The 26,805-nt window shown below is 42.9% G+C and overlaps 2 protein-coding genes across 3 annotated transcripts in view; one reads left to right on the top strand and one right to left on the bottom strand.

Moving 5' to 3' along the window:
* LOC110399231 (fatty acid amide hydrolase-like) overlaps nucleotides 1-3,297 on the bottom strand; it is a 16,698-nt gene extending 13,401 nt beyond the window's left edge. Inside the window, exons 1-3 of the mRNA XM_021397602.1 lie at nucleotides 3,192-3,297; nucleotides 3,009-3,139; nucleotides 959-996 (exon numbers count right to left, since the gene is read on the bottom strand). Of these exons, the coding sequence (XP_021253277.1) occupies nucleotides 959-996; nucleotides 3,009-3,139; nucleotides 3,192-3,297 (275 nt within the window). The remainder of the gene's footprint in view (nucleotides 1-958; nucleotides 997-3,008; nucleotides 3,140-3,191) is intronic.
* Nucleotides 2,992-26,805, top strand: CHD1L (chromodomain helicase DNA binding protein 1 like). 2 transcript variants are annotated; one of them, XM_021397997.1, is made up of 23 exons: nucleotides 2,992-3,085; nucleotides 4,421-4,533; nucleotides 5,289-5,395; nucleotides 6,553-6,667; nucleotides 8,102-8,133; nucleotides 8,815-8,896; nucleotides 10,150-10,312; nucleotides 10,591-10,746; nucleotides 11,812-11,904; nucleotides 12,285-12,381; nucleotides 13,805-13,878; nucleotides 14,922-15,032; nucleotides 16,659-16,773; nucleotides 17,198-17,351; nucleotides 18,446-18,611; nucleotides 19,507-19,652; nucleotides 20,019-20,182; nucleotides 20,805-21,013; nucleotides 22,065-22,163; nucleotides 22,905-22,975; nucleotides 23,232-23,346; nucleotides 23,578-23,686; nucleotides 24,377-26,805. In XM_021397997.1, exons 2-23 carry the CDS (start codon nucleotides 4,510-4,512, stop codon nucleotides 24,447-24,449), a joined length of 2,475 nt encoding a protein of 824 aa, XP_021253672.1. In that variant the 5' UTR covers nucleotides 2,992-3,085; nucleotides 4,421-4,509; the 3' UTR covers nucleotides 24,450-26,805. The 2 variants fall into 2 exon arrangements, with proteins under 2 accessions (XP_021253672.1, XP_021253665.1); XM_021397990.1 differs by lacking the exon at nucleotides 2,992-3,085 and adding an exon at nucleotides 3,360-3,514.

Here is a 26,805-nt window from a genome sequence, read left to right as displayed (position 1 = left end):
TCCATAAATCCAAGCTGGGAAAGAACTCGTGAGAGTTTTCCCATTCACTCTAATCAGATATATCACCCACAGACCAAAAAAGACAGGAATGGAGAGGAACAGAGAAGAAAGTAGCATGAGCCATACATTCAAGCACTAAGCCTGCTAAAACAGGCACCTCTTCAGACTTAATCCATGACCTGCCTCAACACTGTTTGCCAAATGTAATGAGGATTGGATCAGCACAGGTTCAGGGCTTGGAGTATGCAATCCAAGCTCTATCACAGATGTCAAGAAACAATCTTCTGCATGACAGCTGTGACAGTTGTCTGGGTTTTCTTTACTTAAAAAGCCCATACCCAAAGTAAAAATTCAGGGGAATCAAGTGTGTTTAGTAGCCTGGAATCTGCACAGGTGATCACCAAATTGCAGGCAACATAGGTATGTCAAGAGTGAGCCTGAGGTTCCCGGCACCTCAGCAGCTCGTAGCACAATACACACTTGAAAGCACGGTTTCTAAAGAAGAACAGAAGTGTGAGAGAAGGACAGAAGGTTATTCAGAAATGATGAATCTCTTCTAAAAGAGCACGATGAAAACTCTAAACTTCATGTCTGGTCTCATTTTCCCAGTACTACTATTTTATCCCTGCTGGTGATGAACACTGCAGATATCCACAAGCTCTGAAAGAAAGGCTGCTCTTTAGCAAGAGCATAGAAAATCAAAGAGACAACCTGGTCAATTTAGCTTCTATTCACCTGCTTGAATGTGGAAAAGGGTTAATTTCCTCTGGTAGATGGTGACCCAAGCCAGAGTGGTTAAAAAAAAATAATCTAGTAAACAAACTGTGAAATAACCTTACTCTTCACTCAAATTATGAGGCTTCTCTCTTTAGAAAGGTCATTTCAGGTAACTTCTAATAGGAATGGAATGCAAGCACCTTAAAAAACAATTTTGGAGGAGATAAAACTCCCCTCTTACCTTAGTAAGAACGGCAGTAACAAGATCTGTCCAAAAGCCTAGAAGAAGGTAAGCAGAAACATTGATTTGCAACACCCTTGAACTGAGCATCTTCCTCATGAGACAAGGAATGCTAAATGCACTCACAGTTGCTACAGTCTCCAAGCACCCTGCAGAGCACGCACTTGTATTTCAGGCCACAAAACTAACCTGAAATGCTTTTCCCACTCCATGCATGTTTATAGAATCATAAAGACTGTATTCTCCTGGCTATCCTGCAGGAATATTCATTTGCTCTTCCCTGATTCAGCCCCAGAAAGCCTGTAGTTGCAGGCTGCAGCACTGTTAAGAGGCATCTACATAACTCCCACCAGTGAGTGCTTGGAGCATTATGTAAACACTGGATAGGGTAGAAGCTTATAGTCATTTCATTTATCTCTCTGTTAACATCTTCCCTGCAGTAAAATGAGTCAACCTGGAAAACCATGAGATATTTAGGCAGCAGGCAGCTGAAAGCAGTCTCTGTACACCACGGTTCCCAGTGTAGCAATACCAGCAGTCCCAGGGAGATCAGCCTTATTCTAGCTTGCTGCAGTAGCCCAAGAATCAGCTTCCAAAACACGTGAAAGGTGTGGCTCCAGCTCCCACTGTGACTCTGAAGCAAGGCTCCTACTCCTACATCCATGAAGTGATATGTTACTTCACACTTTGCGTAAGAATTAGTTTCTGTTTGAAAAGGCATTGCTCCTAAGCTACACACAATGCAACAGTAAAATGCTGAGTGAGACTGGGAATCATAGAATCATAAAAGTTGGAAAGACCAATAAGATTATCCAGTACAATCATCAACCCATGCCTGTGACTACTCTAGAACATGACATTCAGTGCCAGATCTACCCTTATCTTGACCATTTCCAGGGATGGTGACTCAACTACCTCCCCAGGCAGCCTGTGCTGCAACTTGAGGCCATTCCCCCTCATCCTATCACTGCTACCTGGGAGAAAAGGCTGATGCCCCCTCACTGCAACCTCCCTTCAGGCAACTGTAGAGAGCAATAAGATCTCCCCTGAGCTTCCTCTTCTCCAGACTAAGCAATCTTGTTTTCCTCAGCCGCTCCCCATCAGACTTGTGCTCCAGACCCCTCACAGCTTCGTCGCCCTCCTCTGAACATGCTCCAGGGCCTCAATGTCTTTCTTGCAGTGAGGGGCCCAAAACTGAACACAGTACTCGAAGTGCGGCCTCACCAGGGCTGAACACAGGGGCCAATCACCTCCCTGGTCTTGCTGGCTGCGCTATTTCTGATACAAGCCAGGATGCCATTGGCCTTCTTGACCACCTGGGCACACTGCTGGCTCATGCTCAACCAAACATCGACCAACACCCCCAGGTCCTTTCCCTCTGCACAGCTTTCCAGCCACTCTGTCCCAAGCCCATAGCGTTGCTTGGGGTTGCTGTGACTGAAGTGCAGGACCCCAGGCCATCACAGAATGGCATAGGTTGGAGGGGACCTTAAAGATCATTTAGTCATGTCTCCACCCAAGGGGGATGACAGGAAAGGAAATGAGCCCAGGGTCTCACATCAGACGCAGCCACAAAGCAAAGAACCGAAAGCCGGAACGGTCGTTACACCCGGGCACAAAAACCTTCGCGAGGTAAGCCCACAGTGCTCCCAGCACCAGGACAGGTCGCACACTGAGACAAGACTTCTGTGCACAACCTCGAAGCGAGAGGCTGAGCAGAGCACACCCAAAGTCAGCCACTACAGTGGCCGACAGCAGCAGCCCCCACAGAGGGAACTAGACATTCTTACGCGCGCGGCTGCAGCTGCACCTGCTCCAGAGCCCCCCTCCTCCGCAGCCGCCCGGGCACGGACAAGCCGGCAGGCTGGAGAGCACGCCAAAACCAAAGCAGTACGAGCCTCGCTGAGGACAGCTGTCCGCAGCCCCTCTGCGAAGCCCCTTTCCGAGGGGCTGAGCGATCCCAATCGCCCCGTGCCCGCGGGGTCCCGCAGCCCCGCACCGCCCGTCCCCGTCCCCTCCCGGCGGACATCTTGTGCCGGCGCCCGCTCACCGTGTTGGCCGCGTGCACGAAGAGCCGCAGCCAGAAGCCGCACAGCCGCGGAGCCCACTGTGGAGAGGAGGCGAGAGGTAAGCGCCGGGCCCGCTCCCCGCAGTCCCCCGCCCCGTCCACCCCATCCCGCGCTCACGGCGTCCCGCGGCGGGCGCGGGGCGGCGGCTCGGCCCGGCTCCCGGCGGTGCAGCGTGGCGGCCGCGCTGCCCGTGTGCCGCCGCACGCAGCACAGGTACAGGGCGGCGGCGGGCAGCAGAGCAACGAGCAGCAGCAGCAGCACCGGCGCCATCGCGTCGCTTCCAGCCGAGCCCGGAACCGGCACCGCGCTATGGCGGCGGGGCGGGGCTCGGCCTCGGCCCGCCCGCGAGGCGGGGTCGGAGGGATTCCCGCGCCGTGAGGGCTGTCGGCCATGTCCCGCTTCTTGCAGGCGCTGTGCAGCGCCGGCCGGGCCCGGGCGGGAGGGCTGGGCGTGCAGGAGGAGGACGTGTCCCGCTGGGGGCTGACAGGTCAGTGCGCCCAGGACCGCGGACCCGGCAGGTGCCGTGCTCCTGTGATCAAACCCATCCCGTTTGCTCCCCAGCAGCCGTAACCACAAGTGGCCCCGGGCCTGTTCGGCCACGGCTGTCCGTGCCACAGAGAATGGCACGCTCCAGGCTCGCTGCTGCTTACAAGCCTTCCTGCCTGTTTCAGTTGCTTTGCCTTTTCCGTTCGATCCTCAGAGCAGTGTCTTGGTTTGCTGAGCTTTTCTGTTAATGCTAAAATGTTCCTGTGCAGCCTGGTGGACTAGGTGGCCCTTAGAGGTCCCTTCCAGTACTTAAGTCCAGATTCAAGAAAAGATCTTGAAAACTTCAATTTGGCTTGTGTTTCCTTTGATATCTCCGTTAATAAGGGTTGCTCTGCGATGGTGGTACCTGCAGGGATCTGCACTTGAGGTCTGTTCTAGCTTAAGCTGGAGAGCATCTTGTTGGAAAGTGATCGTTAGTCTACTGTAGACTGTTACAGACAAAGATTTCTGCACTAATAGCCTAAGGAGTGTCACTGGAAGTAGTACTTGTGTGTTTACAGTGTGTCTGGAGCTGGAAGTCAGGCTGCCTTTCAGGAATGCAGAGTGGCAGCCTAATTATCGCACTGGGTTCCGTTTACAGGCCTTTGTAATGACTTGGGGGCATTTTTGTGCGTATACATTCCTGAATATGGTTTAATGTAATCAGTGTGCTATAACGGCAATGTCTCTCGAAGCTCTCTAGCAGGGTAAAACAGCTCCTGCCAAAAGCCCTTGCGCTTTTGCTGTAAGGCAGCTGGTTGCAAAGGTCAGATCTGTGCAGGACCTGCTTCTGGTGGCTTCCAGCTGTAACAATGTATACAGCGTGTTGGATAACTATGTGACGTTAACAGATTGCTTTTATTCACAGGCATTAAGCTTCGTCCGTATCAATTAGAAGGCGTAAACTGGCTGGTGCAATGCTACCAAGTCCAGCGTGGCTGTATCCTGGGTGATGAGATGGGTCTTGGGAAGACTTGTCAGGTGTGTCATCTTCTGAAAAATGACTTTTGCCTAACTTTTTTAGCTCAGGGTTGCTGCAGAATGAAAAAAGCGCCCTAATGATTGGTCACGTAAGCAGCCACATCCTGAAGTCCTTTCTCATAAGAAAAAGAGAGAGCTCTTTTTGTTCCTTAATCACTTAAAACCCCTGCTAGGTCCTGAGCAACGTTCCAAAAAAAGTTTGAGGAGGATTGTAAAAATGTAAGTCATCATTTTACACAGACATATGGATGCATAATTCATAGCACGTGTGTAGTTTACAAATAATGTTAACTAGTTAACACAGTGAGTACAGAGCTGATGTCATTTTGATGCACCTGCAGTAGGATGATTTCTGAGTTTGTCAACACATGGATTAAAGCTGAGTACACATAGAATTTTTTCATATCTTTTAAAAATTTTTTTAAATGGGATTCAGTTTTGTTGGAGAGTGAACGATTGTGCTTTGGTTTCAGACGAGTCTTAAATAGCAAACTGGCAGGTTTAGAAAGTGATTTTTGGTAGATCTTTGTGACTGTGGGAGAGAGGTCTTTGGAAAAGGGCTATAGATATTGAAGTAATATTTTAGGTTGTGAGCTTTTATGTTATTGATGCTGGATCTCTTTGGGTATTCTCTTAGCTGTGCTTTGTGGTAGAGAACCTGTGGGAAATAAGCTACAAAGCTCAAGAAGGAGACAGTTTATGCAGGTTCAGGCATTTCCTTGTTGTAAAAAAATATTTTTTTCCTTGCCTTCTAGACTATTTCTCTACTTCTTTATTTGACAAAAAAATTAACAAACAAAGAGAGATCTCTGGTACTTTGTCCTCTGTCTGTTCTGAGCAACTGGAAGGAGGAACTGGAGAGGTAAGTTTAAACAACTGTCCGACTCATTATAGTCTTAAATGGTAAGTTACAAAGACTCTCTTCAAATATGTTTGGTCTAGCAATTTTCTTCCTTTCAAAAGGAAGAAAACTAAAAAGGGAAGCTACCAAACAACAAATTAATGTAGACACTGCTTGCAGTTAGTGCATAGCCTGTACGATGCTGTGATACCCGTGCATTCATCCAACTTACAGCACTGGATGACTTTCAGTACGTATACCCCCACTAGCTCTGTGCTTGTTGTTCTCTAACCCCCCATGCTCAGCCTCTCTTAGGCACATTCTGCTGAAGACAGCCAGAATTCTGTATAATGAAAGGTAAGACTCAAGCTGAATAGTGTGTTTCTTGGCATGCTCACACGTGCATCTAAAATACCTTACATCCATGCATGCAACCCATATTCATTGGGGTACATTGTCTGGGCTGGTGGTATGTTTGCTATGCCCAGAATCTCTATATTTTTAGACTGGAGCCCAAACATTGCTTTTAAGAGGAGTGGCTGAAAGTTTTAGATTAGAACAGATGTATTTCTGTGTGGTTGCTGAGCAATGCTGTGTCAGAATCAGAAGTTACTGAGGGTAGATTTTGAAGTGATCTGGCCTGATTTGGTTAAACGTGCAGCTGGAATAGCTGGAATAAAATACATCTTTGAGTTAATATGAGACACGTTGGTAGTGAACAGTTATGTAGGAGGAACAATAGGCAGACATTAGTAGTGGGATTAAGTGAGGAAGAACTCTATGGTTCCAACTCTTCTTCCGTGGAACTGGTTTTATCTGCTTTCACTACAAGGGACAGATTTTTGAAGCCCTGTCTTGGAACTGTTTGCTTTAGACATTGTTCGCCTGTACATTAATTACCTCTGGACCAATTCTTTGCTCCCAGCTGGAGAATCACTTGCTTCTCACGAGCTTTTTCAGTTTAGAATAGCAGATGGACCGGTAGATTGGGTTTCCATCATCTGTGTTGAACTTTGAGGTCTAGGAGAAAGCAGTTTATATGGCATTTGTCCAAACCAGAACCAGCAGCTGAGGTGCTAAGCTGGGATGCAAGTTAATCAGGAAGAGGTTAGATCCAGCCACATCTCCTGGGAGAATAAGGTGCTGACTTTTTCTTGCTGTCTTTCTGTTGGTGACAGGTTTGCTCCAGGTCTCTCCTTTGTGACGTACATTGGCAGCAAGGAGGAGCGATCCAAACTGCAGGAGAACCTGAAAAAGCAATCTCACTTCCATGTGCTCTTAACAACGTATGAGGTACCTGATGTCTTTGTTGCTGGAAAGGAGGGCTCAGGTTTTTCCTTGCCTTTTCCAGTCCTCTGTACACTGCACTTCAGCTGCTGACCTCTGTACTCTAACCTTCCTCAGTGATTTTCTACTCTGCAGCCCACATCACCTGCTCATCTAACTTGTTGCAGTTTTTGTGTCCCGAAGATAATCTAATTTAACCCTAGCTTTACCGCACAGCTGTATCACACCTTGAATAAACAAATCAGAAACATCTTTAACTGATGCTGCATGGCATTTTCATTGCCTTTCTATGTTGCCTTACAAATCTTCAGTGTTTAATGGAAAATGTACTTGTGTGATGTTTATTAAGATTCTATTAATTGGTCAGTGCAGGAGCACTTAGATAGAGCTTGCCTATGTTTGTACCTCTTTTGCATGCCCTCCTCAGACAAAACTGGACTGTAAAATGGTGAGGTTTCTGTTAAAATTGATGGGATTTGGGGCTGGACTGGTCAGGACTTTACAGGGAACCAGTAGGATTGCTTCCTTGATCACTGCTTTGGGTTCTGCGTGGCCTGGTGCTTAGTTATACGGAGTGGAAAAAAGGCCTTCATTTTTCTCTTATAAATCATTTCCACTCAGGTGTTACTTTGTATCAGTGCTCTGATTTTATTTTAACAGCCTCTTAACAAACACAGCAATTTGAAATTAAATGAAGGGGCTTCTTGCAGCTTTTTTTTTTCTCTGCTTGATCTCCTCTTCCCTTTGCCCCCTTGCTTTCCCTTTGAAGTGTTTTACCATTTCCTTCCTCTAGGAGCTGTGACCTGTGCAGTGTGGTCATCACTCTGAACCTGCATCTTTTTCCACACTGCACAAGCAGGAGTGCAGTGAGAAACCTTGTCCTAAATGTGATAAATGGAGGTGCTCATGCTAAAGCAGTGCTGACAAAACAATCAACCGTATGGAGATATTGTCTCAGCTAGTATTTTTCTCATCTCTGTTGTTCTGATTATAAAATTCTGTGCTTCTTAAGGCTTGTCAATTGACCTAATTTCTCTTCCTCCTTGAATCTGAAGTTGGACAAATAATGAGTGTGCTTTAGGATATTAGCAGGTCAGACTAATCCACTGAAGCATGCGTTTGCTTAGAGTAAAAGGATTGTAATGCTGAAGGTGCATGGTGTTTCTTACAGAGTGTGAATGATATGAACAAACGTTACTGACTTGTCTGAAAATTTCCATCAGTTCTCTGAGGTTTTAATGCTGATGCTTTGCCAGAGAAGCATTAAAACGAAGGGTTGCTAAAGCTTGTGGTTACATTAGCTGTCATGTTACTTTCCTTAGTAACTGACTTCGCTCCAATCCTGCGCTATTTCACTATAGTTTGCAACTGGACAGAAAGATGCTCTCTTGTGAACAATGTGTTAACTTAGAAGTAACAGTTTGTTTTCTTTCATTGCAGATTTGTCTGAAAGACGCAGCATTTCTCAAATTGTGAGTATAGGTTATTATTATTTTTTTTTTTAAATTTAATTCTGCAAGGCTGTCAAAGTTTTCTGAAGTGCATGTTTATCTGTGTGCACTGCACATGTTTCACAAGAGCCAAAGGTGCTCTTCAATTATGATCAGTCCTTTACCAACTTTCAGTGAAGAGTCCTTAATGTCACTTAAGATATATGTGAACTTCTCCCTAGAACAGTTTTCAAGCCACTTAACACAAAATAACTGGATACATAGTGGCTTATAGCAGGATATTAAATATCAGTCCAGAAGACTGATATACAGAAGAGAGGGAATCTTCAAAAGCTTCAATTTATGAAGGTACTAGATGCATAATTTACTTCAATTGACCTGCATTGTACTGTGGTGCTCATATGCTAACACCATATCCTGACATTTATTACATCTTGCCACCAGTCAGAACTGTGGAGGGCTTACAGAGCATGACACTTTTTATATATTTATAATAATAATTATTATTTATGATCATTTTTATATATTTATAATATATTTATATTATACTCCTCCACCGCATCTGTGATGCTTGCCTGTGGTTCATGGGGTGAGAGCTTCTTGAGTTCAGCCAAACAAAGCCATCACTTATTTCAGTCTTTTTGCACTGACAGTAGTGATTTCTCTGCAAGTAACTGGAGATGCTGCACTGTTTGTTCACAGCTTTGACTGGGCTGCCTTGGTTGTAGATGAAGCTCACAGACTGAAAAATCAGAGCTCTCTGCTTTACGAGACACTTACTGAGGTAAAATATACCAGCTATCTTTTACTGTATAAAGACTTTTCACTATAGGATACAGATTTTCTGTTTATTCCTCTGTATTGTATTCTGTGAACTCTGGACCACAACCAGCTTCCATCAGAATTGGTGAACAGATACCTATAGTTGCAGGGTGATAAGGGCCTATTGTGTCGGCCTTGTGTGGAGCTGGGCACTATTTGGAGCTTGTCTCTCATTTTGGCCCATGTTTGTACTTGAGTCATTAGAGCAATTAGAGAGACTGAAAAATGTAAAGAAACTGCATGTTGCACTGAAGCACAGCTGTACTGCTGAAGTGTTAGAAATCTGACCAAGGTAAGACCATATAAAGTGACAAAGAGGGTATCTCCAGCTCTGGGAGGGTGAAGGAACCCTCACCTCATTTATGGGACCCTGGGTCATGAACTGTTGACTGTCATTGTCTCATTTAATAGAGCCACCCTTGTTTGCTGAAATTAGTAGAATTGCTCCAGCTTCCCTTGGGCTGTCCCAGATGAGAAAGTGCCTCTGCTTTCTCGTGAATGAAATGAGTGCCTGTGTGAAGGATACACTTCTTGTCGTGGCAGTAAAATGTGGACATTACATCTGGACTGGCATTAGCAATGATGAACTGTAATACCTTTAGAAGTACATTTAAAAAAAAAAAAATTCCAGAAAGGCTTAGCTCCTGAATTGTCCAGAAGATTCAGCTGATGTTGAAAAGAAATAGCAGTGATTCACCTTATCTCTCCTGATGTATTTTCTTGAGAAAAGACTTGTGGTTTTTTTTTGTCAAAAGCAACCCTATTCCCAAGTCCCTTTCCATGGATTGCTGTAAGCAGCGTGGACCCGATAAATGTCACTGTGATTGTCAGAGTTGATCAGAAAATAGAAATGTGATTGTTTGCAGTTTCATTTCGCTGTCCTATTTCAGCACCATTTTCTAGTTGTCTGTCATTAATTAACAGCGAGTATGCAGTATTTGACTGGCGCATGGATCTGGAAATTATAATTTTGTTTTTGCATTTTGTTCTTATTTTGGTTATGCTGTTTTCTTTGCAGTGGTGCCATTCTATGTTTGGTTGGGCTGTTGGACAGTCACACCATACCATATGTTATATGGTTTGGGCAGGCATTTCTGTGCCACCTGTCATCTTTAGGTTAAGCGTAAGAGGGATGTGGGTGGAGCTGTAAGTTGAGTAACTTTTCATTTCAGATGTTCTCTCCTTATCATTTTGTTTTGCTGTTGATTCTTTCAGTTCCCAGTCGGCTTCAGCCTGCTGCTCACAGGCACTCCAATCCAGAACAGCCTCCAAGAACTGTACTCCTTACTCAGCTTTATTGAACCTGATATTTTTCCTAGAAAACAAGTGAAAGAGTTTGTTGAGTATTACCAAGCAATTGAAAAGGAGAGTGAGCCAGGTAAGTAACAAGCAATGCTGTACTTGAATCAGGACCAGCTGTTATCTTGACTGGGAGGCAGGCACACTGTATAAGTACAGATTACTTATCTTAATGTAGCTGTTAGGTACTTTAAGTGTGCAACTGTCTTTTGCTTTCTCTGTAAAACTGGGCTTGGATAATTTCATTAATAGAAACGAGGTTCCTTTATCCATTTACTTTTGAAAGTATAGTTGTAAAGGTACTGTATAAATTCTTTATGCTTCATTGATAATTTGTTATATCTTGCTTCTGAATAGCCAAAGAATTGCACAGTCTTCTGCAACCATTTTTGCTTCGAAGAGTCAAGTCTGAGGTGACTGCAGAGCTTCCAAAAAAGGTGGAAGTGGTTTTGTACCATGGAATGTCAGCTCTGCAGAGGAAGTACTACAAAGCTATTTTGACAAAAGATCTAGGTAACTGAGGCTTTTGAATCCTATTGGTTGATTTTTGGGCTGCTTGATTCATGATTTCAGCCTGTGTAAGAGACATATGAATCTAGAGCTGATCTTTGGCAGAGCTGGGGAGGGACAGCTTCAAAATTCTTCTTTGGATCAGCTGGTAATTAAAAATCTCATGAATGGGTAAGCCTGCTCCTGTCCATTCTTTTTGTGTTCAGACAAAAAAGGTTGCACAGGAAATTCTAGATATCTACATGGAAATTTTCCCGTAGTAGTAAAGATGCCACATAGCAAGTTGAAACCTGGTGGACACAGGACCATATAGACATACAGATCCTTACCCTAACAGCTCACTCCTTGGCACTTCATGTATGAATTAACTGTAACAGAGCATTCTGAGGAATGAAAGGGAACGTATTTGGTTCTCTGAAATCCTCCTTTTTCATTTGTATATACCACATCATATGGTTTGTCAGTGCTTTTATGTTGTAGGGAAACTATAACTGGGGGGACGGTGACTCTCTGTTCTAGAGCTAGGGCCTGCTGCATCAAGGAGCCAGCATGCTTTGCATCATCACTATGAAAGCTGAATCTTCTTCTAGACTCAGCAATGTCCATGTCTCTTTGTTTTCCCTCCAGAAATGTGCATCTCCTCTTACCTTCTTGGTTAGCCAGGAGATCTTTTCTGTGTTGTATTTCTTTTTTTGTTTTTGTTCTTGGAAAGTTCAAACGAACTGCAACAAATGAGTTTCACTATTTTCGATGATTTCTAGAGCTATAATGCACTCTTAGAAAAATGTCATTGACTCTTTCCAGGAAGTTGAGTAGGTTCCAGAGATTTTTACAAGGCAGAGTTGTAAAGGCTCTCTCTCTCAAAAAAGAAAAAAAAAAGTGAGGGAAATTTTATTTGGCTCATGAAAACAGGTGTATTAGTCTTGAGATGGAAAATCAAATGCAAAAATGATGCACAAATAGTTACTGCGCTGCTAGAGCAGAGCAATGCTCAGGTGTTCTCAGTCACACCATTGGTGAAGCGTGGACTTTCCTGCTCAGTTCTTTTTTCTGTGCACTTTGTTCCAGATGCATTTGAAGGTGGAACAGGAAAGAAGGTTACACTTCAGAATGTCTTAACACAGCTTCGGAAGTGTGTTGCCCACCCATACCTTTTCAATGGTAAGAAAACATTCTTCTCTCTTTATAATAGAATTTTTTTTTCTGTATTTTTTTTTTTTTAAATAATTGCTTAGAAGGGGCAAGTAGTAAACAGTATTGCACCAGCTGTGGATTTGTGACCAGCTCCAGCACAGGACAGTTCATCAGGTATGACAGAAGTAGGGGCTTGTGAAGTCGGTTTTCTACCTGAGCTCACTGTTTGATTTGTCGTAAGTGCAACTTCTCTCATTCTTTTTAGATAAAGACCATCATTTTTCAAACAAGCAAGCATCCTGAGGGTCTGCTTGGCAGTAGTTGGCAATGTGGTCACTTAGAGGTTGATCGTTGAGTTGATACTTGTATAATATTAGGTCTACTTTTGAAACCCCTTTCTGTTCCAGGTGTTGAGCCAGAGCCATTTGAGATTGGAGACCATATTGTTGAAGCCAGTGGCAAGCTATGTTTGTTGGATAAACTCCTTTCATTCTTGTATGCTGGGTATGTTGTGTTGTGTTAAGGAAGATAAGGTGGGGTTGACTCAGGGAGAAAAGATAAACTAAGAAAAACTGCCTTGTTGTGCCATAGATTGTGCAGATACCATAACATAAGCTCTGCCCTATTTAAAGTATGCTACTGGCTAGCACAAGGAAATCATTTCAGTACAAAGAGCGGCATTACAGGCTGCAGAGGAATCTCAAAAAAAAATTTGTAGCTTCCCTTTAAGCATTTCTCAAAACATTTCACTGACTCTCTCACGTTCTCATATATTGCCAAATTTATTTTGGGAACCTGAGAGAATATATATCTGACAGGGCTTTCAGCATATATGTTTTTATTGAATTTCATGAGAGTAGCTTCCAATGCATCAGTTCAGGTCCTTTGCACTGCAGCGTTTCTATTAGCCCAGGAGGCAGAATGCACAATGAGCAAGAAAAAGAAATTTGACAGGACCAAAGCCCCAGAATAGGCTGAAATTTTAGCTTTGGAACCAGTATTCGGAACTGCTGATCTTGACCTCTGGTGACTTCAGAACCTGTAACACAAAAACCTTAAATATTTCCCTACAGATCTCAGATGGATGGCAAATCGAACCACATTCTGTGTTCTTGTACACGTACTTGTTCGATGCCTCCTGCACAATACATAAATTCTACCTACTTTCTTAATTGGGCTGCAGTTTCCCTCTGACTACTTCCAAAGCACAGAGCTTTGGAAGGGAAGTTCTGATGCGGTAGTGGAGGGCTTTGTCCTCCTTCTGCACAGCATATTGCGAGTGGATGCCTCTCTCCCTTTGATGTCTTTGCCACAGGGACAGCCCTTTGCAACTCCTGAACTTGCAAATGTTGTTGATTTAAACAAAGCACTCTCACACTGAAGCCCAGAGTGAGGAGAGTTGATTTCTCACTTAAATGCTGCTTGCAATTGTGTATGGTCACTGAGGGTCATTTGCTGGAAGGGGAAGTTATGTTCTGTCACAGAGATGCTGATACTACATTTTCCCAGTATTTAAGATGTTTTATGTTAGGTTGTTTGAGGGCAGTCTAGTGTGGCAGGTCATGTGGTGAAGACCCTCATGGCACTATATTCAAGCTGAGGATCCTTTTAGCCACGATCCTCTGGGTCCTTGCTGAGGTACATTCAGCCAGCAGCAGGATTGTGCCAGAGCCTTGTTACCTGTGCGTGACTCCACGCTCTACGCATGACAGCTGATGACAGAAGGTGGGGCTGGCTGGTTACATCTGGATGTGGGGCTGAAAATGTGGTGAGGGAGTTGGCAATAACTCCATGAGGCTTAGTGCAGTGTTGAGGTGAGCTCTTGCTATGTAACAGTGGCTGGCTGAGCTACTGTAACTCCTCTACTGCTCTGTGAAATGCTGTCACAGTATGTTGGTGCTGGTGACATCTCACATTTTTCTTCCAGTGGCCATCGTGTCTTGCTCTTTTCTCAGATGACTAAACTGCTTGACATTCTGCAGGACTACATGGACTATAGAGGTATGGTCTGCACGGCTTGGCAGCAAAGGGCTTATCTTAATGATCTGTGCCATATTCTGTTAGTCTGGTTTTGGCTGATCTGCCTGGGTTGGAGAAGGGACTACTATGATGGGGATTTGTTTCTTCTTAGTAGATAGAAACCATATTCTTACAGTTGACTGCTACTTGGGATTTAAATTAATCTCTTTGCACTACCTGCCTGCAGTGAACTTGCACTTCAGTGTTGTTCTTCAAAGTAGCTTAAGCTTTGTTTCCATGATAAAATTGAGCTAACAGATGGCAGGGTAGCAAAGTTTCATTATATACCTGTGGTTAATTATGTACCTGGGTCCTGAAGTAGCTGTAGTAAAGCCATTCGCTCTCAATTCAGTTTGTCCAGTACAGAACACAAATTGTGCCACATTGATACCAGGAAATTAGTTTTTGATTAAAACAGTTGTTGGCAGTGAGGCCTCAATATGTCTGTTTTGGCAAGGTTGCCAAAGTGATCTTGAGACATTTTCTTTTCGTTTCAACCCACGTGGCTCCATGCCTACTTAGGTCTTCCCATGAAAGAGGCTTTTGTTGGATGTTTATGGATTTGGACAACTAATGCTGCACTAAAAAGCCAAATGTGAGGCCATTTCCCATACTGCTTGCTCACAGGAGCACACACACTGAAAGCAGTAGGAGCTTGTATAAGAAAGATATGATGGTTGTTGGCCTGTAGTGTGGAGCCAACAGCCAGCACAGTATAGTCTGAAATAGGACTCTGTGTTAATGTTCTTATGATTTGGCTTTGTATTTCTCCATCTTGTTTCCATGCAGTAAATTAAATGCTAAGAGTTTCCACTTCAGATTTAGCTAACTTAGCCTTTGTTGACAGTCAGACTGGGCGTCAGGGTCACTGGAAAGGAACAGAGGGGTTGAAGGCGATAAAATGCAAATCAAGGCGGGAGGACTTGGCATAAAATGCCAGGACAGCAGTAAATCTATGACAAATGAAATAAGAGAGACAGAGTATAACCAGAATTTCAGAAACATACATTTTGTTGTTTGGAAAGGCTATAGCTATGAGCGGCTGGATGGTTCCGTTAGAGGGGAAGAGAGGCACCTTGCCATTAAGAACTTTGGTCAACAGCCCATCTTTGTCTTCCTGCTGAGCACCAGAGCAGGTAAGTGAGGAAGGGAGAGACAACACCTGCCTTGCTTCTGCACTCTTCTTTTGCTCTCTCTGGTAAAATTTCAGGGCGTTGTGAATCCTGTATATTCTGTTAATACGGAGGATTATCGAGACAAGACACACCCTGAATTTGGGCTTCTTAGCTAGGAGACCCAATTCCTGTGCTTTCCTTTCAGCAGCTGATGCCAAGGTACTTTTCAGGTTGCAGCTGTTTGAGTAACTTTTTTTATTCTAAACTCTACAATGCCTGTCCCTTTGCCAGGTTAACCTTAAGGAATCTCACTATTTCTGCAAGCACTTTATTTCTAAAGTTTCATCAGACTTTAGGCAGAAATAGCCTCTAAGTAAGCTGGTGGAATTGCTTCCTGAACATGGACATGCAGTCTAGCTGGCAGATAGACTCAGCTGAGAGCCTTTTACTCACCAGAGACTGCAAAGAACACCATGGGAATGCCATCTGTACTCCGCCTCCTCTTAGCTCCCCAGGCATATCTGTGTCTTCTGAACAGTTTCAAACCTTCCTGTTTCTGTATTCAGACAAGCACAAGGGCAGGCTTCTGATCACCTTCAGAGAGGGGATCAACACTGCTTGATCTCAAGCATCAGGCTCAAATTATGTTTTATTCCTTTGGGCTTCTGGTCAGACTTTCCTGAATGAAAATGACTCTGATAATATTGCAGGGCATGGAGAAGAGTACATTGAGACTGTAGAGAAGCATCTAATGCTACGTGTAAGAAATAGATGTGTCTCTTAACGCTGTGCCTGAACTCTTCCTGCCCATGTCCACCAGAATCAAGAGTTGCTTTTTAGTGCTCAGTTCTATGTCTCTCATATTCTATCCAGCTGGGAACAGCTGTGCTAGCCATATTTCCATCCTTGTGTTATGGGCAGAGATTTTCGAATGCATGACTGTCTCCACTTACAAGATTGTTCTGATTGTGGTGAAGTACTTAGCATGAGCAGGAAGGAATGTACTTGAACAGGTTCCACCCTCTTTAGCAGTAGTATGTTGTCACAATAGTGGATATTAAAAAAAGAAAACCTAACATATTTTTTTCCTTTCATTCCATGAGAGTTCAACTACAATTTTGAAACCTTTTAAAGTCATGTAAATACCTAGGCTCAGGCTGTTGTATGATTGGATGTGGTGTTTCCCACTGTTTCAGCAGTGTATTTACCAGTTGTTACTGTGCTTCAGCCGAGTCATAACTTGGGCAGATCTTTGTAGCCTCAGTAAAGCCAGTCCTTGCTGCATTAGTCTTTCTGCCAGCTGAAGAGTACGTCTATGTTATCAGACAATCATCTATCTTGACAATCAATCCCCTTTGTATTGGTTTGCTTGCATCCTATCTTTTTTTTTTTTTTTTTTTTGCTCCCCTACAGTGCATAGTGCAGCTGTGTTTTGAGCTGTTTCAGAAAGCTGGAAGCACAGAGAAATATAGAAACACTAGGCTTATCCATCTGTTTGGACCCTTGTGAGACTCAGACTTGGAGTTGAGAAATAGATTGAATTTAATATAGTTGATCATATCTGACAGAACCTTGCATAGCATAAATTCTCCAGCTGCGCCTTTATTTTCTACTGCTGATGTACTCTGTGATCTTCTCTGTTCATAGGAGGAGTTGGCATGAACCTGACAGCAGCAGATACAGTTATTTTTACTGACAGTGATTTTAACCCACAAAATGACTTGCAAGCAATAGCAAGAGCTCACCGGATTGGGCAGCACAAGTGAGAAATGTTGCTACTTCTATGGTTGCTGACGTTATTGGTCCCTCAATGTTTCTATCCCTATCCATAAGCAATGGAGTGTTAAAAGGGTGATAGATGGAAGGTCAAAGAAAGAGAGCGGAGAGAATTTTGTCTCTGTTTGCCTTATGCAGTCCTGTCCTTGTCATGTGTCTGGGATGGGAGATTTGTAAATTTGGAGGAGGAGTGGGAATCTGGAGGATTGCCTGCACTCTTGCAGTGAGCATTCATCATGCGTCAAGAAGCAACTGCTTCAGTGTTATACTTCTGCTATCTTTGTTGATTTTGCTCTTGCCTTTTAATCCCTACCAAAAGATCGGGTGAGGGGATAGTGTTCCATGCCAGGAAACCACTTTAGTGCACCTCAAACAAAGAAAATAACAAGAATTTTCTTGACCTTTTGAAGGCCTGTAAAAATTATCCGCTTGATTGGACGCGATACAGTTGAAGAAATAATCTACCGAAGAGCTGCTTCCAAGCTTCGACTGACAAATGCCATTGTAGAGGGAGGTCAATTTGCCTTGGGAGTGCACAAGCCTCAGGAAGCATCAGATTTACAGGTAGAATAGAGTTAAGCCCTCAAGTTGACTTCGGTAACGTTTTTAGAAATGTTGGAGCGTTTCTCCATTTTTGTCTGACGTGAACTTGTCAAAACACTTAAATTTGGGGGGAGATATGCATTGACATGACAGCATGTGTCCTGGGAATCAAAATTGCATTCCAGGTCCAGGCAAGATTTGAAACTTGAAGACAGTTTTTAGAGTTTTGAGGTGCATCTGTTGTGTAAACAATGTGTTTTCTTGGAGAAGAGGAGAAGGCAGAACCTCCCTTGTTTTACGCGTGTATTTTTTAATTATATAACAGGTCTAAAGTGGAGGCTGACTCATTGTTTCTAGGAACTTACCTGTCTCTCCTGCCTTTCTCTCACAAGCAGAGGTAATGATAAGCACTTCACCAGTTCTTGATTGCTGGTCTGAAACTTGGTCAACCTTTGGTTGACCTCTTGGCAGATATAATGTCTCAGGAGTCAGGGCATGATTTATGATTCTGACCCAAAAGCTGAGTTTTTGGATTAGAGCTTTGGTTGAAAACATCAAGCAAAGAGAAGTTTGGAGGGATATATCTCCTCTATGGAGCTAAACCTGGGAAAGGTTTGGAATTAATGTATCTTTTCCCACCCCCTCCCCCTTCATCAGTGTGTACTCCAGTAATTATATTTTCCATGGGAGAAGTGGAACTGAGACTATAGGAAATTCCATGCTGATATTATGCTCCCCATGAATTTTTGTGGGATATAAGATTTTATTTTATTTTTTTTAGAGGTGGGGCAAAAACAAGCCCAGATTTTTTGGCTATGAAGAAAGCTGCTTGATTGCAGTCAGAATAATGCCATTTTTGTTGTTTAGCCTGTGGAGAAAAATGGCCTTTCCAGTCTGGGTGAGTATGTTTGAGGGAGATGTGTTACAAGGGCCTGTCTCATTAGGTGTTGGGAGAAACAAGCATGTTCAAGTGCAAGTATTTTGACAGATAATACAAAGGATTAGATTTTTTCACTTCTACAACCTTTCCGTTTATGTCTGAGAAGACTGAGTCATGGGTATTCACGTAGATTTAGAAGATACTTACACTAAACTTCTTCTTCTCTTTGATAAAGCTGAGTGAAATCCTGAAATTTGGCTTAGATAAATTGCTGTCCTCTGAAGGAAGTACTGTCCAGGATGTGGAGCTGGAAAATATCCTTGGAGAGACAAAAGGAGGGAAGTGGGTAATGGATGTTGTTCTGCCATGTGAAGAAGAGAGGAAAGAGGATGATACAGAAAGTAAGTTACAAATCGAAATACCTATGGGGTGCATGACACTTGAGAACTAGTAGAGGAGGCTTCCTAGGGAGGGTAGTATTTTTCAGGTAACAAGAAGAAAAGTGGACTTGTAAAGAGAAGTGGCACATCCGTGATCTTGATTTCTGAGCTTCTATTGGTCTTTATCTTCTTTTTGCGTCCTTGTTTGTCTAAAACATTGATAGCAATATTTGCCCAGCTTGTTGGCTGGGGGGCTGAATTCCTTAATGTGTTTCAAGTATTTTGAGACCTCAGAAAAGAGGAAATGCTCAAATTGCAGCTGCTGTTGTTCCCACAGAGAATCATTAAGATAGAATTACAGATGTAGAGAGATAATAACCACCTAAGGAAAAACTGTACAGCAGCTCTTCTGTATTTGTCTCCATATGAAATATTATTGGCCATAAAAAACACAAGTTAAAATGACCTTAAAGAGTTCCAAAATTTGATGTAAGAAATGCAGAGCCATTGAATCTCAGCAGCTAGAACAAACCTATTTCGTCTTCATTACTCTACCTTACAATTCAAATGTGACTTAATTGTGATTAGTTCTCTATATTATATGAGAATAAATTTTAAGGCTACTTTCTCTCTTGTAGTGTCATGAGACAGACTGTCTGCTCTGAGTACACTGTAGCACTTAAATACAGATCTGTGACTGAAGCAGAAAGCTTTTGTCTGAGGAAGCAAATCTTGATTCTGTTGTTTTAACATTATGCTGACGCTGGCCATATAAAAAAAAATGATAGTAAATGTCTTTTTCTGCTGAGGGCAGAACAGTGTAACAGAGAAGCCTAACTGCTTTTGATCTGACTATGTATTTCAAGTGTTAGTGGCTTTCAGTTCCGTTTTTATACTTTTTAATTATTTTTTAAAGATCACATATATGTGTATGAAGGCAAAGATTACTCAAAAGAACCCAGCAGAGAAGACAAAAAAGCATTTGATCAGCTTTTGGATCTCCAGAAAGCCTTGACCGAAGAGACCAGTAAAGAAGGGAGAGCTCTCCGGAACAAAGCAAATGTAAGGCAAAAGACACGACAAAGCATATGATGCTCTTAATTGCTTATGGAAAATGAAGCAGTTTCTTCTCTTTACTTACAACTTGCAAGAAAACATGTTAAAAGATTCAGATGCCATTGTAGTGAGGTTGGCTCTTGAATCTGAGGGTTGGACAGTTCAGCAATTCTGGTGATAGATCAGAGATAGAATGCTGGGCACTAATATAAACTTATGTCTCAAAACCACGTATTTATTTGACATCTAGGATCTGATGGTTCAGACCTGTGGGCAGGTAGACAAATGGGAAAGGAGTGCAGCATAAAGTGGGCACCAGACGTGTGCTTGAGATAAGCATTTTGTTTCTGTATTGCTGCTTTCTTTCTCTAGATCCTTCTTACAGGCCTTCGGGAACAGTCAACCAGGAGGAAACACTTCCTGAGCACAGAGGAGCTGGAGGCTAGGAGGAAGAAGCGCCAAGAAGCAGCTGCAAAGAGAGCAAAGCTTATGGAGGAAAGGAGGAAGGCAAAAGCAGAGGCAGAGCACATGAAAAAGTACGGCTCGTACTGCATCAACTACTTTTAAATTGGTGTCTTTTATGCTGTGCTTTAGAAATGTGCTCTGTATCCACTCTGGCAGGTGGGGCTGAGAATGAAGGGAGGAGACAATGACAAAATGGCTGCAGATCACCTTCATAAGAGAGTTAGCTTCATACCTAGGGATGTTTCAGAATACTTTGTGTCTAATTTAATTCGTAGTGATTGGCCTGAATGAGAACCTCATATCTGAGTGTATAGTGAGCTTTTGGGAGAACCTTCATCTAAAGTGTCAGACTTGGTCCCTGTGTCATTCTAACATCTGTAACTCTTTGACACATGTATTAATTTACTTCTCCTTGTTTCCTATCTATTTTTCCTTTTCACCACTCTAAATAGCTCCTTCCACTTTGTTGTATGCTTACTTTTTCTATGCCTATGATCAGTTTATCACACCAGCACGTGGCTCTTAATAGCACAGATACCAGCTGGGGTAATCATGGTTCCCGTCTAAGATAGAGGAGGGCAGAAGAGGGAATGCAGACTGAGGTCTCCTGTGTTTTGCTGCAATCATTTAAAACAAGGTGCAGACCGCCCCCCGTCTTTGCTTACTTTTGTTGAATTTCTTCTCTTGTTTTAGGATGGCCTGGTGGGAGTCAAATCATTACACATCTACCTGTCTCCCTTCAGAGGAAAGTGAGTCTGGGGAAGAGTTTGAGGAGGGAGAGGCTGGGCTGAATGTGGATTTGGATTACAGAGATGTGGACCTGAACTGTATCAAGTACGTCATGGGAGATGTCACCCACCCCAAAGCAGATGAGGAGGATGCCATCATTGTCCACTGCCTAGGTAGGACTTATGACAACAGAAATATTGTACACTGGGGTGGGCGAGGGGCTGAACTGACCTTCCTAGCTCGGTACTTTCTAATTCCATACCAGACTGAAATCATTTTGAGTCTGACTTGATCTTGAGTGGCATAGAGGCAGTACAGGCTCTACTTCACAATGTATAATGCACACAAGTGCTAGGGAAGGGATGTATGCATCTTTTCAAGCCCCATCTGTGTGTCTGGGTGAGCCTCTTGAAAGGTGTGTCTAGAAATTGTAGATCTGTGGACAAGTGGAGAGTGGGGACAGCACCTCTGAAGGTGAAGGCTTTATGTTCATCCCATGTAAGCTGTAAGGACTGAATTGAGATATTGAAAATCACCTCCCTTATACAGTCACCTGAGAGAGACGGGCTATTCCAGAAGCTGAGGTCAGAACTGCACTCTCATGGTTCTTGTCTCTCTGCACTGACAGTACAGAGGTTCTAAGCTTGTCACTAGTTTTAGGACCTCTGTCAAGACACTGAAGCTGAGGGAGAGAAATTCGGGTTACAGAATTCTTCCAGAATCAGCACTGAAGCTCTCTTACCAAGGCTATAGCAGAATGTTATAAGCTGCTTTGGCTTATGTTAAACTCGGCATAAAAACTTGTGGTTAAAGTGGAAATGCCAAGTGACAAGAAAAGCCCACAAATAACGAACATCTGATTGTGGGAAGCCCAAAGCACCAATCTGGGGACATAGTATGTGCATACCCTGGCTATGAGGGTACTGATAGTTTTATATGCTCACTACCATGATAAATACTTGGTTGAATATCCACAGTGGGCAGCAGGAAGGAATTCTTACTGCTGAGTTTTTTCAGGGAACTGTGACAAGTTTGTTTTCCCTCAGTGGAGAAGGCTTATCCTTTAGGATAGTCCGTTGCATGCTGGTTCACTTCAATTCACATGTGGTTCTCATATCTGTTTTTGATGGTCATTCATTGCATTTAGCCAGAGTAGCCCACCTTTCCTTCACGGATGGTCTTCGGTCTTGATTTCTAAAAAACTCATCTGTCATTGCATTCTAGATGACTCTGGCCGCTGGGGAAGGGGTGGTTTATTTACAGCTCTGGAGGCTCGTTCTGATCAGCCAAGAAAAATATATGAAATGGCAGGGAAGATGAAAGGTAAGAGATTAAAACATGACCCTAGGCCAAGATACTTAAGAGTTTCAATCCCACTGTTGTTGCAGGAGTGAGGAATCTGAATACCTTGATAGTTGTGTTTTTAGCTCTTTCTCTAGATATTTGTATCCCTAGCTCTGCAAGCAGTAATACAGAGAGCATTTTGACTTGACTTGCTGGGAGTCCGAGAACTCTGCACACGGGGTGGTCAATCAGATCAATTCTGCAAGTTGTCAAAAAACAGAAAAAATCACCAAATAACTTGTTTATTGTTCACAGGATGTTTGTCCTCCTATAAGGTAGAGACCTTCATCTTCTGTCAAAGTGCTTTAAAGAAGGATGAAAAAATCTTAGTCAGTAGCCAGTTGTAATTTTTATTCTCTCCAAACATTAATCTTCTCCTGAACATGTGTTAGCAGTTTTGAGCTACCTGCAGCTGATAAGAGTGCCCATCTTGCTGTAGAAGGACCTGCTGTTTTTTCTAACTTTCTGGTTTATTCTAGTTTCAGTGTCTTTCTGTCCATTTGTGGTTTTTAAGTGGATGGTGTGTCTCTGTGTGTTGGGACAGGTTTATGTCTGTTTTGCTTCCCTGGGCAATGACTGTTGAATCCGTTATGAGGAGACAGCCAAGAAGAATAATATAGAACATGGCAGTGAAATCTCTGCTGTGTTCACTCACTGTTGACTCTTCAGGACTGATTTATTTATTTATTCATTTTTCTTCTGTTCTTATTTTCTGGACAGACCTGCAGTTAGGAGGAACCTTGTTATTCCCCATTGACGATAAAAAATCCAGGAAAAAAGGACAAGACTTGGTGAGAATGAGGAGCTCCATTCTGAGTTGCTCTCTTCACGTGATTTTGAACTGTGTGAAATGAACTTAATGTCTTTTTCCCAAAAACAGTGACCTCGAATACTGAAAATGGCTAAATTGCCATTAGAGAAAAAATGAGAGTTTTATTTAGAGTTTATTAAAGCTAAAGTTAATAGCGCAGTTTTTCAGCAGCTATTACTGTGTCTCCTGGCACTGTATTTAGACTCCATTTCATTTTTTGTGTGTTTTCTCCTTAGTTGGCCTTGATTGTAGCTCAGCACCGAGATCGCTCCAACAACTTATCTGGCATTAAGCTGTCTGCTTTGGAAAAGGGCCTGAAGAAGATTTATTTAGCAGCTAAGAAAAGGAATGGTAAGTGTTTGTGTGGTGGAATGATGACTCCTTAAATACATGTGTGATGACCAATCTCCACCTTTATTATTTTTTTCTGAAGTGAAGCAAGATTGAGATTTCTATGGATATGCTGTGCTTCAAAATATTCCTTCTGTTCTTGCTGGGGAGTTTGAACTCCTTATCTAGACTGCTCTCTGTAAGAGTATCTTGTCCTAAAGAATGTACACTCTTTCTTCCTTCACCTCTCAGCATCAGTGCACTTTCCACGTATTGGGTATGCGACAAAAGATTTCAACTGGTATGGTACTGAGCGGCTCATCCAGAAGTACTTGGCAACACGGGGTATCCCCACACTCATGTATCCTTTTGGAATAGGCTTATTCTGCTCATAATCTGACTCTGGAATGATCCAATAAGTATCTCGGTGGATAAAAAGCAGGGAAGCGAGGCAAGGAACAGATGCCACAATCCACCTAAAAACTTGGTTTATCTGACTTCACTGTCATCCAGGTACTCATTACATGGTAAGGACGTACTGCTTTAGGCAGTAATGATAGATTAATGTGATTCAGTATGTCTGTCAGAATTTTCTGCAGCTGGAGGCTAGTTTTCTATTGACAGCCATCAACTTAACTGCATATGCCACATCTGTGGTGGAGATAACTGAAATTACAGAATAAGGGAAGTGACTCAGAAAGTAGCAAAACTGAGGATGTGGGAAAAAATACATTACAGTGTTCCAAGCAAGCTATATCTTGATTCCATGGCTGGACTTGGTGGAGTTGGTGTGTGTCGGGACAGACTCTCAGAACCAAACTGGTCACTCCTTTTGCCTTACAGGAAAGGAAACAGATATTTATCTGTTCTGTCACTTCTATGCAAAGACATGCTTTTCTACAGTGCCTCTGTCAGCAATGCTATGAAATGGAAAATCTGAAAGAGAGACAATAGTGTACAGGGCATTCTGCCTCCTTGCTTTGTAAATCTCTTGGTGGACGTGTTGTCTGGCATTCCAAAGCATTTCCTTGACACTTTTTTTTTTTATTAGATACTACTTTCCTAGGAATAGAGGGTCTGCTTCACAGCCATCTTCGTCATCGATAACAGTCTCAAAGCCATGAAGATGCAAAATTTTATTGAGAGACACGCACAAAAACCAAGGATCTTTTAAACTTCATGTAAATAGTCTTCAGTGTGCATCCACTTCAGAAACATATCTTACACAGCCATTTCTTATCTCTGTATCTCTCTGCCTTTATTGGTCATAACATTTATAGATTGTCAGTGGCTCTAGAGTGGAATTACGCTGCTTCAGAGTTCAGAGAGACTTGGGATGAAGATGTTGGCTCAATCCTAAATCTGTTTTGAAGATGGAAAATTAAACTTTCACTGATGGTCAGTTGTTATCTCTTACATTATTTTATTGCTGGGGCCTGGAATACAGTATCATTTGGCCACTTTTTTTTCGTCTCTTTCAGATTTCATCCCTTGTCACACTGTACTTTTCTTCACCAGCTTTTAATGGTTTCTTGGGACTGTCTAACTACACACAAACTTCTCAGTGGAAGGAAGGTGTCTCTATTAATGTCACCACATGATACCTGCACAGTGTAAACTGTTATATATTGTTCCAGTTCCCCAGAAGCCCAATTGACTTGCATTTGTTCAAATATAAAATTTAACCACATAATGATGCACTTACAATCTAGCAGAATTCTGACCAGAATTCTTGGCAGAGGCTTACAAGGCTGCTGAAATTTGAGACTGGTTTTGTAAATGACAACCTTCCCACAACTGCTTTTGCATTACACAGTTCTTTGACTGCTACAGCTGTCGTGCAAAACCAGTTCCTCATTTGCTGGCCAGAATGCTGTGTGAAAGGTACCACGACCCTCTAATCCAATTAAAGGAAATCTTAATGCAGGTTTTTTGATGTTGCCTTTACTCTGTTGCACAGATCTTTCCTGATTTTTGTGCTATTGGCACTGTTGGCTTTAGCAACAACAGTAGCTCTTGTAGCAGGTGTTTTGTCCAGAAAGAAAGACAGTGAAGTGCCAAACTTAATTCATTGGTAAGCTCGGCTTCCAAAAGGAAGTCACCCCACAAGCAATGGAAAGTATGTCTTTAAATATCTAATTGCCAACACACTTTTCACTTGTTGAATTTACACTGCCTCTGAAGCAATATCTGGTTACTTAACATCAAGCTTGACATTTTACATGGCTCATCTGGCTGACTGATGTGCTCCACGCTTTGAAGGAGCACCAGGAAAGCTGAAGTGATTCATTATCTTCTTTGACCCTGCTGAAACTAGTGCTGCAAAGCCTCACTGTGGGTAAGACCTTTCCTTCGGCTTCTCAGAGGAATAATCCTTGTGCATTTGGCAAAGGGCTTGTGGGATCAGAGTCTGACTGTGAAGTGTTTCTGGGGTGAAAAGTGGTGAATAGATGTACAGGACGTTGTTCACTCCTTAGGTGAACTGGCACTCTTCCAGCTGGCCGGCTGGTGGCACTGTTAATCAGCTGCAGCGGCACACGTTGCTCTTCGGCCTCCTCTCAGAGAGCAGGGCCATGAACTCCTGCCTGGAAAAATACTACCTCTTTGCCAGAATGAGAGTGTCAGTTATGCTTTTCTCTTGGTTAGCTTCAGTGAACGCTTAATATGTAATTTCGGCCTGAAGACTCAAGGCTCTGTTCCTCTACCTCTTAATTTCCTAGTGTTCCAGCGTGTGCAGATTTGTTCCTCGGCCACATGTGCACCTGTGGCCAAGTCTTAGCCCAGCTACAGGTTCTCTGGCCACCATGCAGTTACATGTGGCCGAAGTTTGTAAGTACTGAGCATACCCTGTACAACCACTACAGCCAGGTATTCCTATTTGAGACCTCATGCTTTCCTTTGTTTCTGTGAGAAGTTGGGGCTCTGCCCCTTTCCTGTGCCCCCACCCTTTAGCACATCTGACTGGAGTTATTAAGGAGAGGAGGGCATGATTACTTAGCTATTAATGTCCCTTGCCCTCTAAGGTAAGGTACATGGGGGGTTGAATGTATCCTGTCATGTGCAGAAGATGGTCTGCAGGGCAGATTCTAGTCCTCTAACTTACAGACAAGTCAGTCAACAGACATTGTTTTCCCCTTCTACTCTTCTTGGCTTGTGATCTACCTTATCTTTTGCTTTTAAATCTACCTAGGATGTGTTTCTGGAGTGGTATTTTTTCCTTTTTGAACAATAGTCTTCAAGTCTACAGAACCCAAAGGAAAGTTCTACCTTCAACTGCCTTAAAATTGAAGTAAGATCTCAGCTGAATCCTGAACTGAGTTTTGTAGGATCTCTGCCAAATGAAGCTTTCCTAGTTTGCTACCCACCACCATTTCTTTTAATTTGGGCAGACATTGTGTATTTTGGATGATGAATTCCGTAAAGGGCTCTGTAGCTTTTTTGCTAGTTGCTATGCAAAATAAATGTCATGCTGTTTCTTCA

This window comes from Numida meleagris, chromosome 1, assembly GCF_002078875.1.
Source record: "Numida meleagris isolate 19003 breed g44 Domestic line chromosome 1, NumMel1.0, whole genome shotgun sequence".
In the NCBI taxonomy this organism is placed as follows: Eukaryota; Metazoa; Chordata; class Aves; order Galliformes; family Numididae; genus Numida; species Numida meleagris.
This window is presented reverse-complemented; position numbering and strand designations above follow the sequence as displayed.

What these genes read in the sequence shown, in the direction of transcription:
- CHD1L (XM_021397990.1), top strand. Translation starts at nt 3,418, where the DNA reads ATGTCCCGCTTCTTGCAGGCGCTGTGCAGCGCCGGCCGGGCCCGGGCG. An exon ending in GTCCCGCTGGGGGCTGACAG is followed by an intron (nt 3,515 to 4,420) that starts GTCAGTGCGCCC and finishes TTTTATTCACAG; the next exon opens with GCATTAAGCTTCGTCCGTAT. An exon ending in TGAAAAGGAGAGTGAGCCAG is followed by an intron (nt 10,313 to 10,590) that starts GTAAGTAACAAG and finishes GCTTCTGAATAG; the next exon opens with CCAAAGAATTGCACAGTCTT.